Source organism: Leucopleurus acutus (genome assembly GCF_964270905.1).
Source record: "Leucopleurus acutus genome assembly, chromosome: 21".
NCBI classification, from domain to species: Eukaryota; Metazoa; Chordata; class Mammalia; order Artiodactyla; family Delphinidae; genus Leucopleurus; species Leucopleurus acutus.
Window position 1 is genome coordinate 34,778,625 of NC_139163.1, and position 22,789 is coordinate 34,801,413.

Here is a 22,789-nt window from a genome sequence, read left to right on the forward strand (position 1 = left end):
TGCAAATCAAAACTACAATGAGATATCACCTTACACTGTTTAGAATGGCCATCATCAAAAAATCTACAAACAGTAAATGCTAGAGACGATGTGGAAAAAACGGAACTCTCTTGCACTGTTGGTGGGAATGTAAATTGATACAGCCACTATGGAGAACAGTATGGAGGTTCCTTAAAAACTAAAAATACAAGTACCATATGACCCAGCAATCCCACTACTGGGCATATACCCTGAGCAAACCATAATTCAAAAGGAGTCATGTAGGGGCTTCCCTGGTGGCGCAGTGGTTGAGAGTCTGCCTGCTGATGCAGGGGACACGGTTCGTGCCCTGGTCCGGGAAGATCCCACATGCCTCGGAGCAGCTGGGCCCGTGAGCCATGGCCACTGAGCCTGTGCGTCCAGAGCCTGTGGTCCGCAACGGGAGAGACCACAACAGTGAGAGGCCCGCGTACCGCAAAAAAAAAAAAAAAAAGAGTCATGTAGCACAATGTTCATTGCAGTTGTATTTACAGTAGCCTGGACCTGGAAGCAGTCTAAGTGTCCATTGGCAGATGAATGGATCAATAGGATGTGGCATATATACACAATGGAATAATAGTCATAAAAAGAAATGATATTAATTATTTGTAGTGAGGTACTGGACCTAGACTCTGTCATACAGAATGAAGTAACTCAGTAAGAGAAAAACAAATACTGTATGCTAACACATATATATGGAATCTTAAAAAAATTGTTCTGAAGAACCTAGTGGCAGGACAGGAATAAACACGCAAATGTAGAGAATGAACTTTAGGACATGGGGAGTGGGAAGGGTAAGCAGGGAAGAAGTGAGAGAGAGACATGGACATATGTACCCTACCAAAGGTGAAATAGATAGCTAGTGGGAAGCAGCCACATAGCACAGGGAGATCAGCTTGGTGCTTTGTGACCACCTGGATGGGTGGGATAGGAAGGGTGAGAGGGAGGTGCAAGAGGGAGGAGATAGTGGGACATATGTATAGCTGATTCATTTTGTTATAAAGCAGAAACTAACACACCATTGTAAGGGAATTATACTCCAATAAATATGTTACAAAACAAATGAAGTTCAAATGTAGAAAACAATAGCAAAGATGAATAAAACTAAAAGCCGGTTCTTTTAGCAGATAAACAAAGTTGATAAACCTTTACCCAGATTCATCAAGGTAAAAAGAGAGAAGACTCCAATCAACAGAGTTAGAAATGAAAAAGGAGAAGTTACAACTGACACTGAAGAAATACAAAGGATCATAAGAGACTACTACAAGCAACTATATGCCAAAAAAATGGACAACCTGGAAGAAACGGACAAATTCTTAGAAACGTATAACCTTCCAAGACTGAACCAGGAAGAAGTAGAAAATATGAACAGACCAAACAGAAGTAATGACATTGAAACTGTGATTAAAAATCTTCCAACAAGCAGAAGTCCAGAAACAGATAGGTTCACAGGTGAATTCTATCAAACATTTATAGAAGAGCTAACACCCATCTTTCTCAAACTGTTCCAAAAAATTGCAGTGGAAGGAACACTCCCAAACTCATTCTGTGAGGCCACCATCACCCTGAAACCAAAACCAGACTACAAAAAAGGAAAATAACAGATCAATATCATTGATGAATATAGATGCAAAAATCCTCAAAAAAATACTAGCAAACAGAATTCATCACCACATTAAAAGGATGATACACCATGATCAAGTGGGATTTATCCCAGGGATAAGGATTCTTCAATATACACAAATCAATCAATGTGATACACCATCTTAACAAATTAAACAATAAAAAGCATATGATCATTTCAATAGATGCCGAAAAAGCTTTTGACAAAATTCAACACCCATTTATGATAAAAACTCTCCAGAAGTGGGCATAGAGGGCACCTACCTCAACATAATAAAGGCCATATATGACAAACCCACAGCAATCATTCTCAATGGTGAAAAACTGAAAGCATTTCCTCTAAGATCAGGAACAAGGCAAGGATGTCCACTCTTGCCACTATTATTCAACATAGTTTTGGAAGTACTAGCCACAGCAATCAGAGAAGAAAAAGAAATAAAATGAATACAAATTGGAAAAGAAGAAGGAAAACTGTCACTGTTTGCAGATGACATGCTACTGTACATAGAGAATCCTAACGATGCCACCAGAAAGATACTAGAGCTAATCAATGAATTTTGTAAAGTTGCAGGATACAAAATTAATGCACAGAAATCTCTTGCATTCCTATACACTAATGGTGAAAAATCAGAAAGAGAAATTAAGGAAACACTCCCATTTACCATTGCGACATAAAGAATAAAATACCTAGGAATAAAACTACCTAAGGAGGTAAAAGACCTGTCCTCAGAAAACTATAAGACACTGATGAAAGAAATCAAAGATGACACGAACGGATGGAGATATATATACCATGTTCTTGGAATGGAAGAATCAATATTGTGAAAATGACTATACTATCCAAAGCAGTCTACAGATTCAGTGCAATCCCTATCAAATTACCTATTGCATTTTGTACAGAACTAGCACAAGAAATCTTAAAATTTGAATGGAGACAAAAAAGACCCCAAATAGTGAAAGCAATCTTGAGGGAAAACACAGAGGTGGCGGAAGCAGACTCCCTGATTTCATACTATACTACCAAGCTATAGTAATCAAGACAATATGGTACTGGCACAAAAACAGAAATATAGATCAATGGAACAGGATAGAAGGCCCAGAGATAAACCCACACATCTATGGTCAACTGATCTATGACAAAGGAGGCAAGGATATATAGTCAAGAAAAGACAGCATCTTCAATAACTGGTGCTGGGAAAACTGGACAGCTACATGTAAAAGAATGAAATTAGAACACTCCTTAACACCATACACAAAAATATTCTCCAAATGGATTAAAGACCGAAATGTAAAGCCATGCACTATAAAACTCTTAGAGGAAAACATAGGAAGAACGCTCTGACATATATCACAGCAAGACCTTTTTTGACTCACCTCCTAGAGTAGTGGAAATAAAAACAAAAATAAATGGGACCTAATGAAACTCAAAGCTTCTGCACAGCAAAGGAAACTATAAACAAGATGAAAGAACAATGCTCAGAAAATATTTGCAAACAAATCAATGGAAAACAGGTAATCTCCAAAATATGTAAATAGCTTATGCAGCTCAACATTAAAAAAAACAAACAACCCAATTAGAAGATGGGCAGAAGACCTAAATAGACATTTCTCTAAAAAAGACATACAGATGGCCAAGAGGCACATGAAAAGCTGCTCAACATCACTAATTATTAAAGAAATGCAATTCAAAACTACAATGAGTTATCACCTCACGCCTTTTAGAATGGGCATCAGAAAATCTACAAACAACAAATGCTGGAGAGGGTGTGGAGAAAAGAGAACCCTGTTGCACTGTTGGTGGGAATGTAAATTGATACAACCACTATGGAAAACAGTATGGAGATTCCTTAAAAAACTAAACATAGTACTACCATATGACCCAACAATCCCACTACTAGGCATATACCCTGAGAAAACCATAATTCAAAAGGAGACATGTACCACAGTGTTCATTGAAGCACTATTTACAATAGCCAGGTCATGGAAGCAACCTAAATGCCCATAGACAGATGAATGGATAAAGAAGACATGGTACATATATACAATGAAATATTACTCAGCCATAAGAAAGAACAAAATTGGGTCATTTGTAGAGACCTGGATGGACCTAGAGCCTGTCATACGGGTGAAGTAAGTCAGAAAGTGACAAACAAATATCGTATATTAACATATATACATGGAATCTGAAAAAATGGCACAGACTGGTTTGCAAGGTGGAAATAGAGATACAGATGTAGAGAACAAACGTATGGACACCAAGGGGGGAAACTGGGTGGGGGGATGAATTGGGAGATTGGGATTGACATATATACACTAATATGTATAAAATAGATAAGTAATAAGAACCTGCTGTATAAAATAAAATAAAATTCCAAAAAAAAAGCAATTGTTTTCTGTTCTTTGTGGAATTCCAGTGAAATATAAGACTCCAGTGGACTTGCATGGTTCCTTATCTATCTTTTTCGTTTAGAAATAAAAGCACACCTGTCATAAGTAACATAGGATATAGGAAATTTGTGATTTACAGTTGATCTTTAGAAAGAACAGAGAAATAGAAAGATTATCTTCTGATAGCACCAGAGCTTTTGTTCTCCAAATAGACTGCATCTTAAGCTGTGGACTTTGACCACCCAGTGACTCATACATGATTACACAGTGGACAGGTTAAAGAATGTTTTGGGGAATTTTGTAGGTTGTAAGATGTTAAGATGTCTGGAATCTCAGTAGAATATACTATTCTTTTTTTTTTTTTTTTTTTTTTTGTGGTACGCGGGCCTCTCACTGCTGTGGCCTCTCCCACTGCGGAGCACAGGCTCTGGACACACAGGCCCAGCAGCCATGGCTCATGGGCCCAGCCGCTCCGCGGCATGTGGGATCCTCCCTGACCGGGGCACGAACCCGTGTCCCCTGCATCGGCAGGCGGACTCCCAACCACTGCACCACCAGGGAAGTCCTACACTATTCTACTTAATGACACAATAAAAAATAAAGTGAATTTAAGTGTAAGGTGACATGGTCATTTCATTAACCTTTGTAATTTGAAGAATACTTGTTTCTCAGGATTGAATATTTTCAGCCCTCACTTATTGTCAGGGTTTTAGTGAGCTGTACTTTGTTGAACATTTCTTCAATTATTCTTCATCTATTTTTGTCTTTGGTTTTAATATGTCTTAGAATATACAAGCCCCTCTAACAACAGCCTTTCTAAAAGAAATGTGATGCATGCCACATATGTAATTTAAAAATGTTTAGTTGCTACATCATCAAAGTTTAAAAACGGTAAAATTAATTTTATAAAGTATTTTTAACTTATCCCAGTGTATCCAGAATATTATCATTTCAATATGTATTTGGTAGAAAAATTATTGGAGTATTTTCCTTTTTTGTACTGTCTTTTGAAATATGGTGTGTATTTTTTAAATTTATTGTACATCTCAATTTGGACTACCCACATTTTAAGTTCTCAGTAGCCATATGTAGCCAGTGGCTACCATGTTAGACACTGTAAGTGTACTTCTTTTGCCTGATGTTTATATAGAGAAAAATAATTTCATCCCCAAAACTCAGCAGAACGTTTTAAATAAACCAGTATAGAGACTCAAATAAAGAGGATTCAGATAAATTAGAAATGAAATGGGAGACATTTAACTTATTCCACAGAAATACAAAGGATCATAAGAGACTGTTATATGACAACAAATTGGACAAAGTAGAAGAAAAGGATAAATTCCTAGAAACATACAACCTACCAGGAGTGAATCATGAAAAAAAAAAAAACCTGGAAAACTGATGAGACCAATTACTAGTAACTACTTGGACAGGTATTTGATTACTGATTAAATAAACAAAACAAAAAATAAAAGTCCAAGACCAGATGGCTTCATTGATGAATTCTAGCAAACATTCAAAGAAGAATGAAAGCCAATCCTTAAACTATCCATACAATGAAAAGGAGTGATTCTGCCAAACTCATTCTACGAGGCCACCATCACCCCAATGCCAACGCTAGACAAGTATGCTTCAAGGAAGGAATATCACAGGCCAGTAACACTGATGAACATAGATGCAAACAGTCCTCAACAACATACTAGCAAACAGAGTCCAACAGCACATTAAAAGCATCATACATCAAGATCAAGTGTGATTTATTCCAGGGATGCAGGGGTGGTTCAACATCTGTAAATCTATAAATGTGGTACACCACATTAAGAAAATGAAGGATAAAAATATAATCACAACAGATGCAGAAAAAGCATTTGACAAAATTCAACATCCATTTGTAATAAAGACTCTCAAAAAATTGAGTATAGAGGAAATGTACCTTAACATTAATAAAGGCCATATGTGACAAGCCCACAGCAAACATCATATACTCAACCTTGAAAAGCATTTCCTCTAAAATCAAGAACAGTATAAGGATGACGTGGCAATTAGGCAAGAAAAATAAAAGGCATCTAAATTGAAAAGGAAGAAGTAAAATTGTCTTTATTTGCAGGTGAAATGATACTATATGTAGAAAACCCTAAATAGTCCACCAAAAACTATTAATAAATGAAGTGCACAATATAAAATCAATATACAAAAATCAGTTACATTTCCGTATACCAACAATGAACTGTCAGAAATAGAAATTAAGAAAACAATCATTTTTACAATAACATCAAAAACAACAAAATACTTAGGAATAAATTTGACCAAGGAGGTTAAAGGTCTATACACTGAAATCTATAAGACATTTTAAAGGTCTATACACTGAAATCTATAAACATTGATTAAGAAATTGAAGAGAACACAAATGAAAAACATTCTGTGCTAATGGATTTGAATAATTAGTTAAATGTTCATAATACTCAAAGCAATCTAAAGATTCAGTGCAATCCTTATCAAAATTCCAATGGCATTTTTCACAGGAATAGAACAATGCTAAAATTTGCATAGAACCACAAAAGACCTCAAATAGCCAAAGCAGTCTTGAGAAAGAAGAACAAAGCTGGATGCATCACAATTCCTTTCAAACAATAATATAAACAAAACAGTATGGTATTGACATAAAAACAGACACATAAGTCAGTGGAACCCAATAGCCCAGAAATTAACTCACACAAGGCAGCTAAGAATGTACAAGAGAAAGAATTGTCCCTTCACTAAATGGTGTTAGGAAAATTGATAATCTACATGCGAAAGAACAAAAGTGGACCTCATCTTACACCAAACACAAAAATCAACTCAAAATGTATTAAAGCCTTGAACATAAGACCTGAAACTATAAAACTAGAAGAAAACATAGGGAGGAAACTTCTTGACATTGGTCTTGACAGTGATTTTTTTTGATTCGGCAACAAAAGCAAAAGTGGGTCTAAGTTAAACTAAAAAGCTCTGCACAGAAAAGGAAACCGTCAACAAAATGAAAAGGCAACTATGGAGTAAGAGAAAATTTTTGCAAATCCTATATCTGACAGGGGGTTGATATCCAAAATATACAGTGAATTCCCAGTTCCACAGTTCATTAGCATAAAATCAAATAACTCAGTTTAAAAATTTGGAAAGGACCTAAGTAGACATTTTTTTCTAAAGAGACATAAAAGAGGTCAACAGGTATATGAAAAGGTGGTCAACATCACAAATCATGGAAATGCAAATCAAAACCACCTGAGATATCACCTCATACCTGTTAGGATGTCTGTTATCAAAGAGACAAGAGGTTACAAATGCTGGCAAGGATGTGAAGAAAAGGGAACCCTGGTGCACTGTTGGTGGAAATGTAGAGTGGTACAGCCGCTATGCAAAACATTATGGATGTTCCTCAAAAACTTAAAAATAGAGCTACCATATGTTCCAGCGATCCTACTTTTGAATATATAGCCAAAGAAAAGAAATAATTATTTCAGAGATATCTGTACTCCTATGTTCAGAGCAGCATCATTTACAATAGCCAAATACGGAAACAGCCTAAAGTCCATCTGTGGATGAATGGATAAAGAAGATATGATACACACACACACACACACACACACACACACACACACACACACACACACAGGTATACTATGCAGCCCTAAAATAAGAAAGAAATCCTGTCATTTTTGATAACATGGATGAACCTGGAGGGCATTATGCTAAGTGAAATAAATCAGATAAAGATAAATACCATATAGAATCACTTATATGTGGATTTTTTTTAAAAAGTCTAACTTACTGAAACAGAGTAGAAAAGTGGTTGCCAGGGCATATGGTGCGGGGGAAATAGGGAGAGTTTGTTCAGAGGGTACAAACTTGCAGCTGCAAGACTAATAAGGTCTGAAGAAATAATATAAAACATGGTGACTACAGTTGATAGCAGTGCATTTTATAACTGGAATTTACTAAGAGAGAAAAACTTAAATTTCTTACCAAAAATAAATATATAAATAAATATGTGAGGTGTTGTATTTGTTAACTCAATGTTGGGGAACCTTTCATGATGTATGTGTATATCAAATCATCAGGTTGTACACTTATAATACCTTACAATAAATAAATCAATTTTACCTCAGTAAAGCTGGAGGTGTGGGGTAGGGGAAAGTAAATGCATAAATAAACTAGTATGTCCATAAAATAAAATAGTACTCAGCAATGAAAGTGAACAAACTATTGATTCTCACAACAATATGGATGAATCGTAAATATGTTTTGCCAAGTAAAATAAACCATTTATGTGACATTTTGAGAATGGCAAAACTATTGGGAAGGAAGGGAGATAGGTAGTTTCCAGGAATTGGTCAGGGAGAGGAATTGACTAAAAGAAGGCAGCAGAAGGAATTTGGGGGTGACAGAACTGTTCTGTTTGATATTGTGATGGTAGATACATGATGCATTATGTATTCCCATAGAATTGTACATCTCAAGGAGTACATTTTGTGTATGTACATTTCTTAAATATCAGCCACAGTATGGGGAATGCAAGATATATTTCAGACTATGTGAAATTAATTTGTTTTCCAAATGAATTGCATAACCGTTGTTATATATAACAAACAACCCGTTGTTTACTCGGGTTGAACATATAAATAAATAAATATATTGTAGGTAAGAAAGCCAGGTTTCTCACTGTTGAAGAAGTACAAATAAGCAAAAGGCAAAGGCTGGGATGAATTTTGTCTTGCTGGCTTGGGTTGGAGATAACAGTATGAGCTCATGGGAAGGGAGGGAGGATAGCTGGATCATACATATATATATATATATATATATATACACACACACATATATGCAATATCTATGTATTTCCCTAGGTGTGTCTGTTGAGAGGGCCTAGAGGCAGTGAGACACCTAGCACCTGGATTTGGTTTCTAAATACCATTCTCCAATAAATAGAACTGGGACTCCTTGTAGAGTTGTTGCTTCCGGGGCTGAGACAAGGAAAATACAAGATGAGCTTGGAGGTAGCATCTTGTGGTACCTGAAAGAAAGGAAATACTTACAAAACAAAAAGGAAAAAGGATGAGGCATGATGAAAGGACACAGAAGCCTACTTGATAGGACTCCCAGTGACCAAAGCTGGAAAAATTTGAACAACAAATTAAATAATGGTAGTGTTTGATTACAATCCAAATAATAAATATCCATGTGTCCATACTTACAGAAGAATTCCAATGAATAATGTAGAAGAAATTAGGGAAATTTAAAAAAATCACCATTAGATCACTACAGTATAATTGTCTTAGTCAGAATACACAGATGAATGCTAAAATTAGTGGTCAGAAGTTTAAAGAGAAACAGCATATTTTCATAGTCAGAAAATATCTCCCCCAAATCGTTTGCAAAGGAAAATAGTAACTTTACAGTATAGAAACTTGACAGAAAACACCTTAACCAAGTGAGCCAGGTGCATCTCACTAATAATAAAACACATACCTCCTGATCTGGTGTACTGAGAGGGTGTATCACCCATGGTATCCTTCCCGAGAATGTATAACCTCAATCTAATGATGAGAAGACATCAAACAAACCTACAGAATCACTGGCTAGTACTTTCTAGCTCATGAAGGACAAGTAAAGGCTTAAAAGTTGTCACTGTCTGGAGGCGACTAAAGAGCCATGACAGCCAAGTGCACTGTGAGGTCATGGATAGGATTCTGGAAAAGAAAAAAACATTAGTGAAAAAAATGGGTGAAATCTGAATAAAGTCTGAAGTTTACTTCTTAGTATTGTATTGTTAATTTCTTAATTTTGACACTTTTATTATGGTTCTATAAGGTGTTAACATTGGGGGTAATTTCCTGGCAGTCCAGTGGTTAGTACTCTGCACTTCCACTGCAGGGGGCCCGGGTTTGATCGGAACTAAGATCCCACATGCCACGTGACATGGCCAAAAGAAAATAAAAGTTGTTTACATTGGGGAAACTGGATGATGAGCATAAGGGGACTCTGTACTATCTTTGCAAATCCAAAATTATCTAAAAATAAAATTAAAAATAAGGTATAGTTGCCTGAGTTCAGTGTTATTTTCATATATCTCACAATTATTTATAAAATACCAATGGGGAGAAATGTCTGTTTTACTCTGACAACCAAATAAACACTTTTTTTTTTTTTTTTTTTTTTTTTGTGGTACGCGGGCCTCTCACTGTTGTGGCCTCTCGCGTTGCGGAGCCCAGGCTCCGGACACGCAGGCTCAGCGGCCATGGCTCACGGGCCCAGCCTCTCCATGGCATGTGGGATCTTCCCGGACCGGGGCACGAACCCACGTCCCCTGCATCAGCAGACAGACTCTCAACCACTGCACCACCAGGAAAGCCCCCAAATAAACACTTTTGATGATTGTTAAGCTTTGTGGTTTATTTTAAATATATTTTGGTGGTGGTTATTTTGGTTGAAGTTTTATAAAAAGATTCAGTATTCAAAGCTTAATAAACAATGAAACCAGAGATGATTCAGGACATTAAAACCGGAGAACTAAGACAAATGCTCTTATTCTGGTTATGTGTTTTCCAGCAGTATATCAGAGCTTATTAGCTTTCTTCTAATCTTCCCCTCTCTTTATTAGCTGAATGTGACCACCTCCTTCATACTTCATGTACATTATAACCTCAACGTTCAACTTTCCCTGCTTGAAGGAACGGGGATTCAAAAGGGGGGCTGGGCAGTTAGGGGTTTTCTCGGTCAGTGATAGGGTGTGCCAAACTTTAATGGCGATTGGAAAGCTGTAAGATGCCAAAGCACTGTGGATGGCACCCCCATCCTAACCCATTGGTAGCTTTACCTGAGGTTTTGATATTAGAGATTACCTGGTTATTTGGCAGATATAGTCCAATATTGTTTACTGGACTTAATCTGTACTTGTCGTATTCTGTATGCTTGGTACTATTCTAGGCCATGCAGAAATCAAAATCAAAATCATGATCTCTGTCAAAGAACTTGTACTTGTTTGAAAGAAGACAAACATGAAGGCTCTGTAGTAGGTGTAAAGACCAGAGGCTTTAGAGTTTTGCAGTCATATCCTCACTGTTTCTTCCTTTAATTCCTAGGTCTGTGCTTTGGCATATTTATTTAAACTTTGAGTCTCTTTCCTTACCTGTGGTATAGGATACTAATATCAGTCTTACAAGACTGTCATGGTCATAAATACCTGGCACACAGGAGATGTTTAGTGAACCACAGTTATTCTTATCATGGTCGTTGTTATTAAGACTGATAGACCATTAGAAAATATGATAGTTTATTACACCAAGTAACTCTGTTCATTGAATATTGTGTTACTCACAGTGTTCACATTGAATATTGTGTTACTCAACCTGTGTGTTCAATCTTTGTTTTATCCTTTTAGAGATGATGAAGAGAAAAAAAAGTCTCCGTCAGAAGGTACTGATGAGAAGGCTAATGGAACACATCCAAAGACCATCAGCCGTATTGGGAGTACTACCAACCCATTCTTGGACATTCCTCACGACCCAAATGCTGCTGTGTACAAAAGTGGTTTCTTGGCTCGGAAAATCCATGCAGATATGGATGGAAAGAAGAGTAAGCATCATTTGTTGACATTTTCTATTTCATTTATTTCGTCTTTAAGATAGGCTCAAAATTTAAAGTGAATTTATCTGAAGTAAAGTGAAGGGATAAAGAAAAATTGTATTATGTTTATTTAGAAAAGTATTATTGAAATTTGGTAAAGCCTCTAACCCTAAATCTGAAAACCATTATGCACCTTATCTTCTGCAAGTAGAATTATAGAACTTCAGAACTGGAAGATTTCTTACAGACCATTTGTTTCTAACCTCTTATTCATTTATTTATTCTCACCTTCAACAAATAGTTTTTAGTACCTGATATGTGCTAGGCATCAAAAATACAGTAGTATATAGAATGGACAAGGGCCCTGTCTTCATGGAGTTTACATTTTCTGGTGGTTAAAGGAAAGGTTGGATTTATAACACATAGAATGATAAATAGTGTGAGATCCTTGAGACAAAGCAGGGAGGGTTAGAATTGAGATCCAAGCACACGTGGAATGCTGACCTCTGTGGAAGATGGACGGGTGCAGTGTAGGTGAGTGTAGTGTGCTTAGTCCTAGGAAATGGAAGGAGGCCCATGTGACAGGATTATCTACTGACACATGATGTTGGAAGTTTGAGTGGAATGGAGTCTGTTTCTATGTTTAGAATAGCCCTTGCAGAGTATGAAATAGCAATTGTATATAGTTGGATAGACTAAGATAGCTGTTAATGCATGAATTAACAGCTTTCATGCAGAATTAATGCAGAATTAGGCTATAGCTCTAGATTATTTCTATCCACCTCCAGACACAGACATGCAGTGCTGAGATGGACAGTCCTCCTGTTTCCTCCTGTGCTGGGCCCTTTTTTCTTAATGTATTAGCATATTCTATTAGGGTACAATCAAGAGAAACGTTGTAACAGTGTAGCTTTACACTGACTTACAATGCTGAGCAAGCCTTGCTGTCCCCAGTTCTGTAGGAGCACCCCACCGTGTTTCTGGGCAGTCTGTACACTAGCCCGCTAGGCTATGTCATTTTCTCTGTCAGCACTCCAGTGACTGCAAGGGACAGTGAGTCTAACAGCTTAGGAGAAAAGGGCAAGGAGACGCCTCAAGATGAAGAATTGTCTCCAGGACATTTTCTGCATTTCTTTCTCTTTATTGTTTTTGCATATCATATTTATTCTTTTTTTAGTGATTTACAATATTTTATTAGTCTCAGGTGTACAACATAATGATTCAAAGATTTTATAGATTACACTCCATGTATGTCAATAGTTATTATGAAATATTGGCTGTAATTCCCTGTGCTGTACAGTATATCCTTGTAGCTTGTTTATTTTATACGTAGTAGTTTGGATCCCTTAATTCCCCACCCCTATTTTGCCTCTCCCCCTTTCCCTCTCCCCACAGTAAACACTAGTTTGTTCTCTATATCTGTGAGTCTGTTTCTTTTTTGTAATATTCATTCATTTGTTTTATTTTTTAGAGTCCACGTATAAGTGATGAAACACAGTATTTGTCTTTCTCTGTCTTGACTTATTTCACTAAGCATAATACCCTCCAGGTCCATTCATGTTGCTGCAAATGGCAGAATTTCATTCTTTTTTATGGCTGAGTAATATTCCATTGTGTGTGTTTACATTTATATATATCATATTTTCTTTATCCATTTATCTGTTGATGGACATCTAGGTTGCTTCCATATCTTGGCTGAAAAGTTAGCTGATAGCCTTATGGGAGCTCCTTTGTAAGTAACTTGTTGCTTTTCCCTTGTTGCTTTTAATATTCTGTCTTTATTTTTAATTTTTGCCATTTTAATTACAGTGTGTTGGTGTGGTCCTTTTTGGGTTTCAGACTCTCTGTGGATTTTCAACCAAGAAGTCTATTTCCTTTCCCAGGTTAGGGAAGTTTTCAACTATTATATATTCAAATATTTTGTCTTCCACTTTCTCTCTTCTCCTTCTGGTACTCCTATAAGGTGAATGTTAGTATATTTGATGTCCCAGAGGTCTCTTGAACTGTCCTCATTTCTTTTTATTCTTTTTTCTTGTTTTGCTCAGCAGCAGCGATTCCCACTGCTCTGTCTTCCAGCTCGCTCATCCGTTCCTCTGTATCATTTAATCTACTGTTGATTCCTTCTAGTGTATTTTTTCATTTCAGTTAGTGTATTCTTTATCTCTGTTTGGTTGTTCTTTATGGTTTCTAACTCTTTATTAAAAACTTCTAATTTCTCACTCTGTTCATCCATTCTTCTCCCAAGTTCTTTGATCATCTTTACGATCATTACCCTGAACTCTTTCTCAGGTAGGTTGCCTGTCTCCACTTTGCTTAGTTCTCCTTCTGGGGTTTTATCTTTTTCCTTTCTTTGGAATATGTTCCTCTGTCACCTCATTTTGCCTTATTTGCTGGTTTCATTTCTGTGTATGTAAGTTGGTTACATTTCCTGACCTTGGAGAAGTGGCCTTCTGTAGGAGACATCCTGTGTGTGCTGGCAGCACACTCCCCTCGGTCACCAGGGCTGGATGCTCTAGGGGTGCCCCCTCTGTGGACTGTGGGTCCCCTTGTTGTGGTGGGCTGACAGGTGTGGGCAGTCTCATAGGCATGGCTGGCCCCTGGTCTGGTTGCTGGCCAGGCCCTCCTTGTGTAGAGGTTGCTGGTCATTGGTTGGTAGGCCTGAGTCACAAGGTGGCTGGCAGCCTCACTCCTGGTGAGCCCCAGAGCTTGTGCTGGCCCACTGGTGGTCAGAGCCAGGTCCTGGGGTCTAGCTGCAGGACCCAGGGGTGCCAGAGCTGGTATCGGACTGCTGGTGAGTGGGACTGGACCCTGGGGCAGCTGGCTGAGGGGCCCAGTGTGTCTCAGAGCTGGTGTTGGCCTGAAGGTAGGTAGGGCCATGGCCCAGCTGGTGTGTGGGCTGGGTCTGTAGGCTCCAGGGCTGAGGTTTTCCTTGGGCATGTCTCTGCCTGCTGGTGGGTGATGCTGGTCCCAAGGCTAGAGCAGGCTCACTGGTGGATGGGGTCAAGGTCCAGGAGATTCTGGGGCTGGTGCCTGTTCACTGGTGTGTGGAGCTGAGTCATGGGGTCTTTGGCTGCAGGGCCCTGGGGTTCCCAGGTCTAGTGCCTATGTACTGATGTGTGTGGCCGGGTCCTGGACCCTCTGGTGGACAAGGCCGTGTCCAGGGGCAGCTGTGGGCTCGAGGGTCTTAAGGCAGCCTGTCTGCAGGTGGGTGGGACTGTGTCCCCACCTAGTTAGTTGCTTGGCCTGAGGTGTCCCCGTACTGGTTCCTTCAGGTTGGTGGGTAGAGGTGGGGCTGGGTCCTGAGGCTAGTAAGTTAGAGGGAGGATTCCAAGAGGTGCTCGCCAAACCAGCATCCACATGGTAGAACGAGCTCCCCAAATAGCTGCTGCCAGTGTCTGTGTCCCCAAGGTGAGCTGCAGTTGCCTCCTGCCTCTCTGAGGGGCTCTCTAAGAGCCCCTTTCAAATTACTGCTTCTGTCTTGGGTCTCAGAGCGTGTGAGACTCTGTGTGTGCCCTTTAAGAGTGAGGTCTCTTTCCCACAGCCCTCTGGGCAATCTCCTGAAAGTCAGCCCCACTGGCCTTCAAAGCTAAATATTCTGGGGGCTCATCTTCCCAACGCAGGACCCCTGAGCTTGGGAGCCAGATGTGGGGCACGGACCCCTCACTCCATGGGGAGAACCTCTGCAGTTGTAACTATTCTCCCGTTTGTGGGTTGCCCACCCCAGGGTGTGGTCTTGGCTGTACTGCGACTCCGCCCTCAAACCCATCTCACTGTGGTCCGTTCATTATGTCTTCAGTTGTAGAAGATCTCTTTTGATAGGTTCTGGTCTTTTTCGTAAGTGGTTGTAATTTTGTGTGTCTGTGGAAGGAGGTGAGCTCAGGGGCTTCCTGCTTTGCGCTTGTGGGAACCCCACTCAGCTTTATTCTTTGGAAGGGGAGGCTTTCATGTGGCTGGATGCGTGATTACTAGCAGCACGGCAGAGCATGTGTTCAGTTCTGTCTCCTGACTTCCACTGTAGTGTATTCTGTGGCACGACTGTGACCTGTGTGACTGACACCCACGTGGTTGCTCTGGTGAGAGGAGAGTTCCCTCCAGCAGGGGTGAGATACAGTTCTCGGAGAAAGGGTGATCTTCTTGGTAGACAGAGCCAGCGACGTTCATCTCTTTGTCCCCAGCACACACACACACCCTTTCTCCATACATTGAGTTCAAACAGTGCTTTTGCCCAACATGGCACAGTTTCCCATCTCTAACCACAGATCTCCTCACCTCTGTCCCGTGTGTCTAGCTGTGGCTCCCGTCTCCAAGGCTGGTTGGTGTCCATTCTCTTCAGGTAGGGATGTAACTTAACTCTACAGGCTAACTGAAAAATACAGAATATCTGACATACTTCATATAAAGTACTAGAGGCAAAAAACAGAATAACTGCAGTTTAAAATGCCAGTTCTAGAAAAGGCAAAAGAGGCAGCAGAACAGCTGTCACTGATTCAATGTCTGTTGCTACATCAAGCAGGATGGGCTGACCACGCTAATGTACTTGAGCGTCTTTTCACTGAGTCACTTCCCTGGGTAACTTATTCCAGAGCATCCCCAGGTTCAACCTGTTGACATTTGCTTTGTCCATGTTTTCCTGGGCCACCTCTGAGAATATTTGGAGAGAATCCCCCTGCTGGAAGCTCTGATCGCTTAGCAGCCCTATGAGTAAGAGCACAGGCCCAAACCATCGCAGTCCCCTTGCACCAGGCCAGAGGTTTTCCTGCCAGTAAAACTCCTTTAAAAGCCTTAGTTATCCCCTTTGAGAACTTCTGGCTGGTTAGGGCAGTTTTAAGTGTCACAGGGCTTTTTTTCTGTTTAGCAGCTTAAGAAGTTCTGCCTGTTACCTGCCTCTGCTTCAGTCTCTATTTCTGTTCCTGCTTCAGAACGCAAAATAGGTGGGAAAACAGATGGATCAGGTAAGATGGGGCTAATTGGGCCCAGTCTCCAGACTTCACTCCAGCTGGGTGCTTTATCACGGAGGGCTTCTTCACTTCTGCCTTTCAGAGAGGGTTTTGGGGAAGAGTCTTGAAGTTTCATCCTTTAATTCCTCAGGCTCTTCCTAGATATTCCCATTTCAGTTTTTCATGGTTTTTAAAATCACATAAGTATGGGCAGATAATCCAACTTTTTCAGTAGAAAGTGCATAGTTTCTAATGATAATTTACATACACTAAAATTTACCAATTTAAATTACATAGTTTGAGTTCTGAAAAATGAATACAGTTGTGTGACTACCATCACTATCAAGATACATAACATTTCCATTACCTGAAAAAGGTCTTGCTGTTAATTCCTTCCACCTTTACTCCCAGCCCATGGCAACCACTTATCTGTCCTTGGGCACTGAGCTTTTTCTTTTCTATAATTTCAATAAATTGAATCATGCATATTTTTTTGTGCTTGGCTTCTTTCACTTGGAAGTGTTCTTTGCAGATTCATCCATATTGTGTGCTGCGTTAGTTTGTAGTTTGTCTCCTTTTATTGCTGAGTAGTATATTCATTCCATTGTTTGAATATCTTACAGTTTACACATACACCAGCTGGGCATTTGTGTTGTTTTCAGTTTGGGGCTATTATAAATAAACCTGCTTTGGATATTCTCAAACAAGTCTTTGCATGTTTTCATGCAAAGAGATGTTTTCATCTCTTTTCAGAAGGTACCTAAGGGTGAGGGAGTGAGCTTGCTGGGGTGTGTACTAAGTATATATTTAACTTTATAAAAAACTTCCAAACTGTTTTCTAAAGTGTCTGTAATATTTTGCATTTCTGCCACCTGTGCATGTTACGTCCTCTTGAAAAAATGATCCCTTTGTCATGAAATGACCTTCCTCATTCCTGGTCACATTCCTTATTTTGAAATCTACTTTGTCTAATATTAATATAGTAACTCTACCTTTCCTTTCAGTTTTTGCTAGAAATTTTTTCTAGCTTTTTAATCTTATTCTGTGATCTTGTCTTTAAAATTGTTTTCTACAGCATACTTGTGGGTCTTTTCAACCAACAATCTTTTGATTGGAGTGTTTATACCATTTATATTTATAGTAATTACTGATATACTTGACTTTACAGTAATTTGTAGTAATTACTGATATAGTTGACTTTAATTCTGCCATCTTGCTCTTTGATATTTACTTACTCCATCTTTTATTTTTTCCTCTTTTCCTGACTTGTTTGGGCTTGTGTGTGTTTTGTGGCATCGGGGGGTTCGGTCTTTCTTCACTGTTGGCATATTAGCTGTACCTCTTTGTTTAATCATTATAATGAGTGCTGGAGGACTTACAGTATAGTCTTTAACTTGTCACAGTCTGCCTTCAAATTTTACCACTTCATGTGTAGTTTAGAATCTTTATAACAGGTTACTGTGCTATTGTCATACATTTTAATTATGTATATAAAACTCATACTCCATTGTTATATTTTTCCTTTAAACAGAAAGGTATTCTTTACTTTTACTCACATATTGACCATTCCTGGTGTACTGGGTTCCTTTTTGCAGTTTCACATTTCTATTTAGTATCTTTTTTTTCTGCCTGAACAATTTCTTTCAGTATGTCTTATAGTAAACTGCTGGTGAGAAATGTTCTCATGTTTTATTGTTTTTTAAAATGATATTAAGGCTGCACCTTAATTTTAGGAATTTATGTTCACTTGTATGTAATTCCTTGGCAGTGTTTTCTTTTTTGTTCAGTAATTTTAAAATGTTGTTCTGTTGTTCTCTACCCTGTGTGGTTTCAGACAAAGGGTCTGCTATCATTTTCTGTTCCTCTGTACCTAGTGTGGGTTTCTCCCCCTCTTGCCACTCTCAAGATTTTTCTCTTTATATTTGATGTTAAGCATTTTTATTATGAGGTGCCTTACTTTATGTTTTCCTTGTCTGTTTTTTTTTTTTTTTGAAGTTCTTGGATTCATTGGTTTACATTTTTTACTAAGTCTGGAAATTTTTCAGCCATCATTTTTATAGCACCCACCCCTCTTCCTGGGACTCTAGTTTCCTGTATGTTAGACTGTATTACACAAAAGGTTCGTTGAGACTCTGCTCAATTTTTTTCCTACTCTTTTTTTGTTTTTTTCAGTACTTTAATAATTTTTGTTGCTATATCTTCAAGTTTACTACAGTATTTTTATTCCATATATAGTATTTTTATCTTAGAAACTGCAATGTGAAACTTTTATATCCTTCATTTCTCTCCTTATCGAGTTTGTATCTTTCTTAATATCCTTGAGCGTATTTTTCATATTTACATAGCTGTTTTAAGGTCCTTCTCTTCAAATTTCTTTCTCTCTGTGCTTTTCTGGAACTGTTACATTCTTTGCATTTCTAGTAATTTTTGTTTTCATGCCAGACTTTTTGACATTTTTGTGGGTGGATTTGGTTTTATTCCTTTAAAGAATGTTGTATTTTATTCCATTGTCCAAATGAGTAACTTGCAGATTAGCTGAACCCTTTAGAGGCTTGTCTTTACCCTTTGTCATGGTGGATCCAGAGCAGCCTTTATTTGGAGACTTATTTAGCTCCATTACTAAAGCATTATTACCCTTCTTTAGACTCTCTTCAATGCCCTGGTGTTAATGAAGTCTTTCCACTCTGTCTGATAAGAACACAAGCTGTTCTTAGCCCTCTGTGAGCTCTTAAAATTACTCATTCCACTACTTATTTCTGATGAATTGGACCATTTCCGTTCACGTGTGTTCAGATCAGTGCTCCAGCCAAGACCTGGGGATTCCTCAGAGCTGTCGCTTTGTGCAGCTTTTCTCTCTCTTTTATTCTGCTCCATAAATTCTAGCCACCTCAGCCTCACCACACTCCCTCTTCAGCTTCTCAGCTCAGCACTACTTCCAGGCACCTACTTTTACTGCTAGATCTTAGACACTGCCTCCAAGCAGTAATCTGGGCTTACCTTATTTGTTCCTTTCTCTTCTAAATCACAGTTCAGATCTGCCTATTGTACAGTGTTTGAAAACTTTTGCTTTACATATACTGTCCTATTTTCTAGTTGTTATGATCGGAGGGCAGTTTCTGTAGCAATTAATCTTTAATGAGCATAACTAGAGCTAAACTGATTATTGATCCCTGTTGTTAAGAAATTTCTTTCTAGTTGCCTCAGACCTCAAGACCTAATATTTACTGAGTTATGAAAGTGATAAGGAATTCTAGGTATTTGAGTATGACCAGGTGTGTATTTGGAGTCCCAGAACAGGATTTGTCTTCTTCCCAGCTGATCTTTTCCATGCTTCCCAAATCCCTTTTGTTGGACTTCCAATCGTATCTGGTTGAACTGGTTTATCTCACTGCTAGATGGCTACTGCTTCTTGGAAATGCACCAACACCTGACCTGCTTCTGAATGCATCCTTCTGTTTTGAGAGGTAGTCACCATAAGCAAATTTGAAGTATGTTTTATATTACTCATATCTAATGTGCTTTAAAATATATCACTTTTCATTTCTAATACATTAAAAAAATTAAAAACAGCAGTAGAGCTTTTCTGGAATAGGAGATCCAACTAATTTTTGAGAAATTTGTGTAATGATACCTTTTGGGCATATTATCCTGCTAATAAGTCTGTAGAAATTTATTCGGATTCATCGTGTTCAGTATAGCCAGTGCTGTATTACATTTGCATGTATATGTAAACATGGGGAGGTGATCTGACGATAGATATTACTAAAAGTTTTTCATAAGTGAAGATTTGGGTCAAAACTCTATGGAAAGATTAAAACCCTGATTAACTTGTCTCCAAAAGACCACTTGTCCAACTCAAGGTTTGTATATTTCATTTTTTTAAATTAACTCTAAGTACTAAATTTGTCAGAGTATTTCCATAATTCCTCATATAAACATTTTTTAAAACTTGGAGATATTCTTTGCTCTTATTTATTTATTTAGTCTTTTAAAGATATGGTCAGCTCGGGCTTCCCTGGTGGCGCAGTGGTTGAGAGTCTGCCTGCCGATGCAGGGGACGGGGGTTCGTGCCCCAGTCCAGGAGGATCCCACATGCCGCGGAGCGGCTGGGCCTGTGAGCCATGGCCGCTGAGCCTGCGCATCCGGAGCCTGTGCTCCGCGACGGGAGAGGCCACAGCGGTGAGAGGCCCACATACCGGGGAAAAAAAAAAAAAAAAAAAAAAGATATGGTCAGCTCAAAAATTTGTCCAGGAGACAAATCATCATTAAAAGCAAATGTTTTATCTCATAGAAGTATAGGTGTTTACCAAACCCATTAAATCTGACATTAAGCGAAAGCTTTGAACGGTCAAATTTAGAAAACAAAATGTATCTTCTGCATTTTGTCAGGTAGAATGAAAAATAAAGTTCAATATAAGCTCTTAGCTTTATTAACCTGATGCATGATATTTGTGGAAATCAAGAAAGTGATTGGAAACAACAAGGTACTCAAAATATGAATGTTCTAAATCATGATGAATAACGAGATAATTAAGTGATTACTCAATATTAGTACTTTTTCCTAAGCACTTCATGCATTGCTTCATTTAATCTTCACCTTATGAAGCAGGTATCATTACTATTATCCCCATTTTACTGAGGAGGAAATTCATCTTAAATTTGTTAGCCAGAGCTGTAATATAGAATATCAGGATATCTCGTGGGACTAAAATCTGATTATACCAAACTAATTGTGGCACATTATTAAAAGCAGTGCCCATGAGAAAATATGTTTAGAAAACATTTAAGTTCTCCATGTTTTGTGCAATCAGTACCATCTACTACAATGTAGCATGTATTTAGATGGCTAGAGGTCTCAGTCGAGGGCCAGTGGGGCCTGAACATTTCTTTTACTTAGCCAACCTAGCACTTTTTTGTAATTGAATTACGTGAATTTAGTTAGGCATTTCTGGTTAACCATAGTTTCCGCAAGCCCCTATATCATTATGCCAGGCCTCCTTACACAATAATTGCTACTTTTCTAACCCCAGAGTCTTTTGAGGTTGTGACCCACCTCGCCTCACCCCTGCCTCCCATTTAGACTGAGGTAGCCTTAAGGAGACGGGGGCAGACAGATGGGCAAGACCATACCTAGTGCTAAATTTGTACTTCAATGGTATCAATGTGGCAAAAAATGAAGTGCTTATCTAGTTTTGCTACCACAGCCTATATAAGCTGAGGTGCAAGAAATTAATTTTTTCCCTACATGAATTAAACACTCCACAAGTACCTAAGACTATACATGTACAAAGACTGTGTTAAATATAGCTTCTCTCCTCTTAGGAGCTAACATTTAGGTGTACCATACAGAGAATAATTACCATCTAGAATCCACAGCACAAGTTTCTAAATACATATATTGTTAGCTAAGGTACCATATAAAACATTCAAAATTGAGTGGGAGAAGTACAGTTGGGACCATGCTGACATTCTCCCAGATAACAAGATATCCAAAGGACAGTGGAATAGATAAGAGGGCCCAGAAGCAGCAGCATCCAGTGTTTATGGTAACTTGATTATACAACAGAGGAAGTGATTCAGATATTGAAGACAACAGAACTATTTCAGTAAGTGGTGCTGAGGGTGTGGGCAGTGATATGTGTGGTCGGGGGAGGTATGTGGTGTCTGTGGAGGGGGTGAGGTGGGTGTGGTGTGTGTGCTTATGGAATGAGGGGGGGTGGGTGGTATGTGTGTGTCTGTGTATGTTCCCCACCTCAGCCCAACCAGAAAAATCAGTTTCAGGTAGATTAAAGGTAAACATTTGAGAGAGAAAATCTAAAATGTTTAGATCAAAATGTGAAGCAACATCTTAATGACCTTTGGGTAGAGAAGGCTTTCTTAAGATTTAGAAAAACAAAAACAGTGAAAGGATATATTGCTGTATATGATTACATTAATGTGAAGACTCCTCTTTTAAAAAGTTAGAAGATAATCCACAGTATGGGAGAAGATACTTTGTAGCATATTATATTACTAATAATGGATTAATATTGTGTGTGTGTGTAAAGGAATCTTAAATTAATTAGAAAGACGACATAACAGAAAAATGGACAACAGTTGGAACAGACCATTCACAGAAAAATAAATTGCAGTGATCCATATATATATATGAGGAGATACTTAGCCTCCAGTAATCAAGGATATTCAGATTAAACACACAGTGAGATATCATTTCACATATGTCT

The 22,789-nt window shown here is 38.5% G+C and overlaps 1 protein-coding gene across 7 annotated transcripts in view; it reads left to right on the forward strand.

Annotated features, from left to right (window-relative positions):
* Window positions 1-22,789, forward strand: part of PSD3 (pleckstrin and Sec7 domain containing 3) — a gene marked incomplete at its 5' end in the record, with an annotated part of 582,691 nt that overhangs the window by 460,849 nt on the left and 99,053 nt on the right. For all 7 annotated transcript variants that reach the window (XM_082863887.1, XM_082863881.1, XM_082863882.1 and 4 more), the window contains one exon: window positions 11,444-11,637. In XM_082863887.1, coding sequence (XP_082720013.1) covers window positions 11,444-11,637 — 194 coding nt within the window. The remainder of the gene's footprint in view (window positions 1-11,443; window positions 11,638-22,789) is intronic.